The sequence below is a fragment of the Lupinus angustifolius genome, chromosome LG09, assembly GCF_001865875.1.
Source record: "Lupinus angustifolius cultivar Tanjil chromosome LG09, LupAngTanjil_v1.0, whole genome shotgun sequence".
Taxonomy (NCBI): Eukaryota; Viridiplantae; Streptophyta; class Magnoliopsida; order Fabales; family Fabaceae; genus Lupinus; species Lupinus angustifolius.
In genome coordinates this window covers 13,308,491-13,319,590 of record NC_032017.1, presented here as the reverse complement: position 1 = coordinate 13,319,590, position 11,100 = coordinate 13,308,491, and the positions used below count along the sequence as shown (strand labels likewise).

At 33.3% G+C, this 11,100-nt stretch overlaps 3 protein-coding genes across 3 annotated transcripts; all 3 read left to right on the top strand.

Annotated features, from left to right (window-relative positions):
• Nucleotides 276–917, top strand: LOC109356277 (protein NRT1/ PTR FAMILY 2.13-like). The gene has a single exon (XM_019599602.1). The coding sequence runs from the start codon at nt 276–278 to the stop codon at nt 915–917; it is 642 nt and encodes a 213-aa protein (XP_019455147.1).
• LOC109356815 lies at nt 3,556–8,101 on the top strand. Its single transcript, XM_019600365.1, has 4 exons — nt 3,556–4,325; nt 4,497–4,654; nt 7,119–7,193; nt 7,274–8,101. The coding sequence occupies exons 1-4, from the start codon at nt 3,662–3,664 to the stop codon at nt 7,664–7,666; spliced, it is 1,290 nt and encodes a 429-aa protein (XP_019455910.1). The 5' UTR covers nt 3,556–3,661; the 3' UTR covers nt 7,667–8,101.
• LOC109356817 (thioredoxin H2-like) lies at nt 9,358–10,573 on the top strand. The gene is made up of 3 exons (XM_019600367.1): nt 9,358–9,541; nt 9,857–9,979; nt 10,281–10,573. The coding sequence occupies exons 1-3, from the start codon at nt 9,416–9,418 to the stop codon at nt 10,410–10,412; spliced, it is 381 nt and encodes a 126-aa protein (XP_019455912.1). The 5' UTR covers nt 9,358–9,415; the 3' UTR covers nt 10,413–10,573.

Sequence of the window (11,100 nt, the reverse complement as noted above, 5' to 3'; positions counted from 1 at the left end):
GTAAATGAAAGAGATGTTGTGTGTTGTGAAGATGATTTTGAAGCTCTCTATATGTGTCCTTTTATAGGCAAGCAAAGTCTTGGTATCTTGGATATGAAGCATTGGATGCTTGAAAATAAAGCCATAAAAGTGACATAAAATGCCATTAAAGAGAGCCATAAAATAGTCATAAAATTCTTTTAAGGCATAGAAATGAGAGGCATCTAACATCTGGTTTCTTGTGTTTCATACCTGTTGTACAACAAGGGACATTTTTTATAGCTCAGGCATTGAAAATGGACCGGCGCATCGGACCACGCTTCGAAATTCCTGCTGCATCAATGACTGTAGTTTCCTTAATCACAATTGCTATATGGCTCCTTTCCTACGAGTTCTTTGTGCAACCATTTCTAGCAAAAGTTAACAAACAAGAGGAAGGTATCACAAGCCTTCAAAAGATAGTAATTGGTAACATTTTCTCAATTCTCACAATGCTTAGTTCTGGCTTAATAGAGTGGCAAAGAAGGGTTATGGCTATATCAAACAATGCACCTATATCTGTTATGTGGCTAGCACCACAATTTGTCCTAATAGGATTATGTGAAGTTTTTACTGCTATTGGACATATTCAATTCTACAATAGTGAATCACCAGAGAAAATGAGAAGTGTTGGAAACTCATTGCAATTTCTTCTGTTTGCTTTCTCAAGTTATGTAGGAGCGTCGGTAATGAACATTGTGCATAAGGTGACTAGTGAGCGTAGCAAAATAGATTGGTTGAACAATGATATCAATGCTGGTATTTTGGATTACTATTACTTCCTTTTAGCAGGATTAGGTGCACTTAATCTAGTGTACCACTTGTTTTGTGTTAAAAGTTATAGTTACAAGGTTATAGTCAAAGCACAAGTATTAGACACACTTGATGTATATTTGTAATTTGCTACTGTTATAATATCTTTGTCAAGCTGAAGTCAGGGAAATATTTACACACTCTCATTTTCCTTATGTACCGTCTACTAAATTCACCTATGATAAAATTAATGTCAAAAATAATGAATTGTGTACCCAAATGAATCAAAGTAGTTGTAATGTATATCCAATCGTTCAAATTATAGAGCACATCATTTGATGTGGCCGTAATATTGTGATTGTGGTGATTGTCACAATTGTATCAGGTCGCAATTATGGTGTAACACTCAATCACATGATGCAATTATATTGGGCCACAATATAATCTCATCAGACCCTATTTGAATCACATCAAATCTTATCAAATTCAAAAATAATTTTTTAATTACAAAATAATTCAGATCGCAACAGTTACATTCCATATTGCAATGACTACATTTACAATAACCACAACTATGAATGGAATCGCGACCACATACCTTGATTAAAACACTGCTGATCACATGTTGGGTAACTACACTCATGGGCACACCTTGATTAACTTGTAGTCAAGAATACTTCGCATTTATCATATCAACATGCCAAATAACCAAGTTTTATAGCTAGTTTATTTATTTATTTTTAGCATTCTAGCCGTTTATTTTGGCGTTATCTCATCCAACACAACAAAATGGGCAACAAATTATTAAATTTATGCTAATTTAATAATACTAACCTAATCTGTGATGTAGTATTATTGCATAAATTATGCAGCAACGAAGAAACTTTTTTGGGAAAGATTACCACTTAAGTTGTTTAATGGGTTAGAGCACACACAATGATCTTCTTAAGCTATTCTTATATCTTTAAGAATATCATTGTGGTTATTTGTGTTACGGTGAGGTGTAGTTATTTTCAAGAACACACCTTCTATGAGAACATTCTTATTCATTCTTGTGGACCACAGTCCACATAGGACACTTTTTTATGTAGGAAGGAGGAGAAATGTATGAGAACATTCTTACTCAAATACAATGCATGAATTATTAAGGATCCTATATGGGGAATTACTATCAACCAAGAAATCAAATGATATACTATAATAGTTTGTATTTTTATTTATAGTAAACTACATTAGTGAAATTACACAAGTCCCAATTTTATTTTTTAAACATATACAAATTACTCATAATTATATACATATATTAACTGATTGTCATTGCAAGATAGACAAATATAATTTCTTAAACAAAAAATGGTGATGAGTATAATTAAATCAAACAAAATATGATATATTGTGAAGACAAATCTAGATAGTATAAGAGTCATGTCTATTCATTATTTTGGTTAGTTTTACCTCTTTGAAATGTCGACGGGCGAATGGGATATGATGGACTGACATTTTAGGGTAGATTGACACGTTTTTCATATTATGTCCGTCCAATAAGTCCCAGCGGACGAGTCTCATAGGTTTTGCCCAAATTACCAATGGTACTCAATATATATATAAACCCGGGCGATTTATGTTGAGGCAAAAATGAGAGTGTGACTTGTGAACTTTCACTAAAACTCAGGATGTAAGTGTGATTTATTCTAATATATTTAAAATGTGAGGGATGTATGAATTAGGCATCAAATATGAAATCTAAATGTTAATGCTTTATTTGGTTGAATAGTAGAAAATGTTAATGAGAAAAGAGAAAGATGGAAGAAAGAGAGGTGAGGAAGAAAAATATGACAAATAGAGTTATCTTTTGTATCGGTTGGTATGAGAGAATGAAAAGACAAAGAAAAGAGAAAATGGGAAGAAGCTTCATTCTTATTTTTTTATATGTATTATTTTTGTGTTACATTCTTTAAAAAAATAATTTAATATAAGAAATGTTACATAGAAACTCAATAAAGACTAAATATGTAAGAATATTAATCAAATATAGAATTGAAGAATAAAAGATAAAAATCAGAAAATGTGTGAAAGGATAATAATTTATTGTAAAAAAATAAAATTAATATTTGAAAGTTTATGATAGTTATTAATGGAGGAGATACAAAATAGTAACTTTAGAATGTGAAAAATTATGTCTTTGTAGTTATTTGTTGTTTTGGTTTTATATATAGTAAGTATAGAAATATATATATATATATAGATAAATTCTAAAATGAAAAAAATATATATACACTAAAAGATATGAAAAATGTGTTATTATTAATTAAAAATTTAATAATTATATTGTAAAAATTATATTATTGTAATTTAAATAATACTCAAGAAGTAAAAAAATATAAAATAAAAATAATGATGAAAAATTGTGTGTAAAAATAAATAATAATATAATATAAAAATTGATTAAAATGATCAATTTTATCATTTCATATTTCCTTTCACTTTCTCTTCACATATAAAGAGAAAGAATTTTGATGTGTATCATATGTTATTATTTAACCAAATGAGTGAAAGATATATTTTCCTACAAGTTCTTTCTTCTCTTTCTCCATATAATAATCTAGTAGTAAGATAGATCTGATATATAAGTTCTTATCTCAAGTAAATAATAATGAAACAACAATAACAATAAAAGATGTTTAAAATTTTTATTTGTGTTTTTTATTTTTATTGTTTGAAACAACATATAAGACATCATACTAGGACACCAAAACGACTTCGGCCAATCTCGTTTCATAACACATAAGTGACACAACTTCTGCTCTTCCAATAATCCCTCTTCCCATTCCAAAACTCTCTCTCTCTCTCTCTTCCGCCCCCCAACTCGGAGGTGCTTGTTCAGTTCCAAATGGCGGCCACCGCATCTTCCGACGTCTCCGACGGTCCAGTCCTTAACCTAATCAACAAGCGCCTCCGCGCCCTCCGCAAGAAACTCAACCGAATCACCAACACCGAAGAATCCCTCTCCCAAGGCAAACAAATCAACAAGGAACAAGAAGAAGTCCTTCGTTCCAAACCCTCACTCCTCGCTCTCATCGACGAGCTCGAGAAGCTTCGCCAGCCTCTCCAAACCGCCCTCAACGAAGAGCTCAACCTCGCCCTCACGCGAAACAGTAACAATCCGCAAACCGGAACCCTAGAAACTGGTTCGATTGAACCGGAAAGTGAAAATAAACCGAACGATGATGCTGTTGTCGTTGAGGATATTCTCAACTTGCTTTACTTTGGTTCACTCTTTGATGTGAAGTCACAGAGCGATTTCGCGTCGACGATGCTGACGAGGACACATGAGCGTGGATGCTGCTTGACGTATGATTATGTGACTGATGACGCAACCGATCTGCTGAGGGAGAAGGATTTGGATTTGATTGCTGCGATGCGCGGGTTGTTGATATCGCGCCCTGTGGATTCTAGCTTGTCGCATAAGAATGCGTTGCAGCAATGCGTTGAGCACGCGAAATTGTGGCTTTCTAGGGCTGAGCAACCTATTGAGCCCAATGCTGACGTTACATGTATGGTTTAATTTTGATTTTATGGGATTTGATATATTTTTTGAAGTGACATTTGATTGTGTTGTTTGTTATGCTGATTGATTGGTATGGTTTAGTTTGGAGATTTGGTTTGCTTTTTATAGTATTGTTTGTTATGTTGATTGATTGATATGAGTATTGTTGTTTTCGTAGATGCTGGTTTGAGAGAGAGGTTGAGTAAGATTATGTCGTCGGAGTACTTTACGATCACTCCTGAGATGAAAGCTACTGTTGAATTTGCTGCCGCTGCTGCTTCTGGAAATTATTACCCAGTGGAAGTGGAAGGTTCTGTTTCTCCATCTCAGGAGAAGGTATAATACCTGCTGGATTGGTAGTTTTTAATTTTTATCATTTTGATAAATGTTTGAATTGTTAGCTTGTGGAGTCATCTAAGTGAAATGCATGGTATATGGTTGCAGTAGTATAGTAAATTTTGTTCTGTGTAAACTTTTTTGAACTTGCTTCGTGAATGGAAACTCTTGCTGTTGATGTTTTTGTTTCTCTTAATTCTTAGTCTGCAGAATTAAGATTAGGTTGAAGTTATTAAGGATCTCTTTGTGGATATGGGTTTTGAAGAAACCAGTAAGTTCCTCTCTGATGTTATTGCATTATGGGTCTGACTTGAAGTGTAGACATTAGTGTATAATTAAATAAGCAGTGTTGTTCAAGTTAAACATGTAAACTTCCTTTGTTATGTGGCCTGGAAGATGTAGTATTGTTGAAGTTATCTATATCGATAAGAATAGTGATGTTGAATTTTATATATGCCTCTGATAGAGTAGAAGGTGGCAAGTTGTCAATTAGCTTCAGAAAATGCTGCAAGATGATATCTGATAAATATTGTTCTGTGCTTAAGCTATGGATAAATGCCTATGAATTACTTGTTCTCTGTCTTGAATCATTAGTTTTTATGCATGCAGAAGTATGCAGCATATATTTAGCTTTGTGTTAACTAGAGTTATAACTTAGCACTTCACTTGAAATATCAGGACTCAAGAAGCACTTTTTAGTAGCTAAGTAATCTGTTCATGTCCGTGTCTTCAAGTAGATTGTTGTTATGAAAAGAAAACAAATCTAATTTTAAATATAAATAGTAAATCTGAAATGTATGCAAACCTTGGCAAAATTTAATTAGAACGAAGTTCTAATCTTATAGATGGTATTTCACGCGGTCATGCTTACATATTTTCATTATTTTTGTAAGTTTTCTCCCATCTGTCTGGATCCTGATATATATAGTTATCTGTGTTCAGTGTTATGAATAGGACAACTAATTTGAATTTTGATCTAAATAATAATCTCGGATACATGCAGGCAGTTCTAGCTTACATATTTTTAGTATTTTATCAAATTTTCTTCTATCTTCTGGAATGAGCATATTCATAGAGGCAGTGCTTGAAGACATGATTTGAAAACTTATATCTTTTACTTATATAATCTGATTTTTAATTATAGGACATTTATGCAAGTGCTGTTTTGGCATTGATGATTGGTCTTGTGATAAGGCTCAACCCAAGCCAGCAATTGTTAATGTGTATAAAAGAGGGAAAAGAAGAGTTTGGTTAGAATAACTAACTTTACTATTGTACCCTTAGGTAGTTAGGAGGTTATGCTTCTATAAATACAAAGCTGTTGGGGGTAGTTACTTAGTTTTTTAGCTGAATACTAACTGATTGTGGAATCAGTGATTTTGTGGATCGTGGGATCCATTGTAATTCTACTTCTTCATTCTCTTCATTCTATATTCAATAAAATCTTGTTTAGAACCCTAGCAGAATCAATTTGGTTCTGGTTTAGGGGCAATTCCATTCAATTTCATTCTTCTTTCATTCGTTTAGGATACCAGTGTTTATCATCTTGTATTTATTCTTTCGAAAGGGGTTTTATAAGCTTGACCTGCACAAATTATTAAGCCAAGTTCAAAGTTGAGCTTAACTTGTGTTCAGATATGGGGCTCTGTGTTGCATGGCTTGCCTTTAGACATTTTGATTGTGCACCATACTAACACCAAATGACTTTGTTGATGAATTATAGTAAATACAATAAGGTTGAAAACTTAGAATGGTACCATAAATAAAATTACCATGGTTTTTTTGCATAAGCTTGTGCAGTTGCTGCCATGTATTGCATATAACATATCCAGGCAGCCATGGTATAGTCTACAACTTTACAGTAATAATATTGCATAAAGGTCATATCATATAAAAATACTGTCTGGGAAAAAAATAGTGAGATGTAAATGAATGATAGAATGTGTACCCAAACTTATTATATACTCTACCCTTCTGCCTCCATTTGAAAATGTTTAGTGTGTATATGTTAAGTTTGATTATTATGATTTATAGTAAATCAGCTTAGCTTTCTTTACTGATTTTTCCAAGTTCCAAATCTGGTTAGTTTCTTTACTATTATAGTTGTATTTCTTTGTTTTTGCAACTACTTTTCTTTGTGCATGTAGCACCGCTCCTTTAGGAAGGTCTCTACCAGTCTTGCTTTAGACTTCTTTTTAAGCAGTCCTGTACTCCTGTATAAAATATTGTAATTGAAGACTTTTTCTGTTCCCATTCTCTCATGTTTAAAAATAATTTTTCTTTGTTCTTTAATGTGATCTCTATAGGAGATCAGAGAACTATCTTCTCTATGTATTCTCCCTGATTTTTGGTTTTGGCCAAGAACATTGAAATGAAAGCCGGTTTGCATATATTCTGCAATCCAAGCCAACATAAGTTTTGTTGCTCTATACATATGCTCACAATTTCCATATACATTTTTTAGGATGAAGGAACTGCAAATTTTCAAGGAGATGGATCTGGAGATGATCAATTTGATCTTGAAGGGAAGCATCAAAAGGTGTGTGTAGTTTTGGCTAGATATCTTGCTAACATTGAACTGGTGATTTGATGTTATTCTAAAGGTTTTCGGCATTACAGGATGATGTAGAAGCAGAAAATGCAGTTGAGGTGGTGTCAGTTGAACATGAACAGACTGCCCCATTGATGGATGTAGAGCATAACCAACAGGATGTAGAGACAATTGAGCAACGGCATTATCCCAGGAGGGGTTATCAGAACCAAAGAGGTGGTCGTGGTGGAGGTGGTGGTCGGAGGGGTTATTCAAATGGGCGTGGAGGTCGTGGTGGTGGCAGAGGCTACCAGAACGGTCGCAATCAATACTATGATCAGCAGCCTGGAAATTATTATCCAAGGAACTATAATAACAGTAGAGGAAGAGGTGGTGGCAGGGGTGGTGCCTACTCTTACAACAACCATGGCCCTGGTGGTCAAGTGAATCATGTTGCAGGCGATGTGGGGGTGCAATCATGATTTCGGTGAGGTGTTCATAATGTTTGTTACTGTCACAAGTTGGTGGTGAACGTTTTTATTCTCCTGGTACGAAATATGTTTGAACAATTTTGTTTTGGCGCTTTCAACATCCAGAAACCACCATTTTGTAGTACTGTAGCTTGTGGAGACCTTTGTTCGAAATGTCACTGAAAGAAACTTTTTGCATACATTTGATGTTCTTGATTGTGTTGCAATTAGACTTTCTTTGTTAGCTTCTGAATGGCTTGTGCCCCAATTCGTCGTCCTTGTAGTCAGTTAGCAGCATTGTTGTCGTGGTTTGAGCATACAGTGGAAGTCACTGATAATGCACAAATTGCAAAAGCATTGCCTCATTAGAAAATTACTCCAGCATTTTATGTATGGTTATCTTTAATTCCTTAACCAGTGCTCCTGTGATATTAGTATTTGCTTATACTAGAGCTCTTGATTCACCGTAGTATATGACATCATGGTTTCCAAAGCATGATAATTATATGCAAATTTCTCGTTATAGTTCCATCTTGCATGCCATGAATTCATTCATTGTGTGGGGTCAGATTCAAAACACAATAATTATTTGCATATTCTCATTCTCCTAATTGAAAGGGTTTGAAAATGGCAAGTTGTTTCTTTTTATATATATTCAGTAATTAGGGTGATACCAGTGCCTACTGAATCAGACCATACTAATAGAATAGAGAAACCAATTTCGACTTAAGAAACTTCTCAACCGTAAAATTGTGTAGGCTTGCTTATTGTAGAAGGTGGCTTTAAAATGCTACTCAATGTACTGTGAAGTTGACCTTATAAAATTTATTGATTACATATTAACACTGTGTGGAATGAGATGCCATTATATAATAAGAAAATGCCACCAGCAAAAGTAGATTCCTTTTCAAGCAGAATGTCAATACAACCTTTGTCCCTGGTTAACTCAACTAAACCTTTGTTAGTTTCTTATATCTTCTTTTGTTTTGCCTTTTGCTAAAATTCTAGTGTCTAATGTGATAAGGATACACACTCTGAAATCAAAATGTTTTATGACATTTGCCATCTTCTGCACCTTTGGATTGATTTCAAGTTTCAACTTAATTCCAATCCTGTTCCAAGTAAATGTGTTAAGGAACAACTAATTGAATTGTGTTTGTATCCCCCAACTTAGATCTCTAAGTATTCATTTTAGTTCATCATAGTTTTTTGATCTTGTTAGTTTAGTCCCTCAAAATTTTACAAGACAATTTTTAAATGTAGGTCAAACTTTTAGGGTCAAATTAATCTCGAGTTTTAAATCATACTAAAATGTGGATGTTTTCTAACCAATTTTATCTTTTACTTAAACGTGGTTATTCTCTTATTTCTTACTTCTTTTAGTTTTTACACGTTCAGTGGTCGAAAACGAAGGTGCTCTATTAAGTAGCCACTCAATTTGTCAATTAGTTCACGCATATATGACTTTCACCCTTTCACGGCCTTATTTAATTTGTTGTATGAACGAACATATGCTTAAGTTAAATACCGTTCTTTATACCTAGCTCATAATGTGCAAAATGCTTTATCTTCTTTATATAGGTTAAATTATAGTGACATTTTTCAAATGTTTAATTTAATCATATTCCATAATGCATAATTATACCTTTTTTACTCTATATAAATGTTTCATCCTTGTTAAAAACACATCTCTCACTACTCATAATAACAATTACTTCAGATCAATTTTGGTTTTTTAGACCCAAAATAGAAAGTAACATTATGGGAGCCAACTTTTCCAATTTAGAGATTGTTGATCGATCACTAAAGCCATCATTGATCCTCACATTCCATTCCAATGCTAAATGGAAGGCTCACTTTGATGCATCCAAAGAAACAAACAAGCTGGTAAGTTTGACATCATTAAGCTATAACTCCCATAACAACCCCGCATTGGACTAGTGACATAAGGCCCTATTAGATTCCTATAACTGGTGGCTCACTTTTTCTAAGTAATGGGAAAAAGGACCGAAGGAAAGAACAAAATGTTAAGAGTTCGATTCCTAATAATAACACTTGTTGGGAGGGACAATCACACACCCCGAAAGAATTAGTTTGTTACCCAGAATGCATGTGATACTACCAAAAAAACTACCAATTATTAACAGCTGAAATTCTATGTCAAATTTCATGACGTGACTAATGTTTCTTAATAGTTTAAAGATGGTCATAGACTTCACAGCGACATGGTGTGGACCTTGCAAATACATGGACCCAATTATCAGAGATTTTGCTGCAAAATACACAGATGTGGAGTTCATTAAGCTTGATGTGGATGAGTTAATGGTATGATGAAATATGATTTCTTTCTTAAATATCATTATCTTTAGTTATGTTACTTATGTATATGGGGTATATTTAAGTATGAAGTGAAGTGTCAGATTAAATATGATAGAATGAGTAAAAAAGTTTATAAGCCGACAAGATACATGCAAGTATCTCAAGGTTTTAGTTAAAGATGTGATGTCTCATTTATGGATAATTCTTTATTTACCTCGGTAACAATGAAACTTGATATCGTCGTAATGTATATATATATATATATATATAACTTTTTTGTTTAATACAAATGTAAAAATGGAAACAGGAGGTGGCACAAGCATTCCAGGTTCAAGTATTGCCAACATTTATACTAATTAAGAAAGGGAAAATTGCTGAAAAGGTGGTAGGAGCAAAGAAGGAGGTGCTGCAGAAGCTGATTGAGAAATGCATGAACTGAGTGTGTACTTATCATCTAGCAATATATTGATATAGTCATCATGACTTTGTCATATATATTTTAATACTATGTACTACAGAGAAAATAAGGGACCAATTACATAAGTTCTGCTATATGTTTAGTACTTATGTGTGAATATTTTATGAAGATGAATTTAATAGTTTAACTCCTATGAGTTGGCTTACATATTAGATTTAAACTTATCATGTTTAATTATATATTAGTTATGATCTTTATTATGGTTGGACTTCAAGTATGAATTTCAATAACACATTAACGCAACCTTTTTTCAAGATCTCTACTTAGTGTTTTGAGCTATCATGGCCCTTAAATAACAATGTTCTTAATTAGAATATTTTTCCAAGTTGACAAACGTTGCTTTCACCCTATATGGACATAAATGGAGATTTACAATGATGTTTTTTCAGTCAATGGTAGCACAATTTGATGCCAAAAAGAATACATATATGAATCTTTTGTTAGGCAAATTTGTGGAGTTAAAAATATTCGGGACCATTGTCTCTTTTTGTACTCCACTATTATATGTTCTTGTGTTTTCCCTTTTATGCTTTCTTTTCAACACCATTCTGAGACAGTGTATTATGTCATAAAGTAGATGCTTATATCCAATTGTGTAACAGCTCATAGGTATGGTTTCTCATAAAAGATGACAAGCTGATTTGGAATG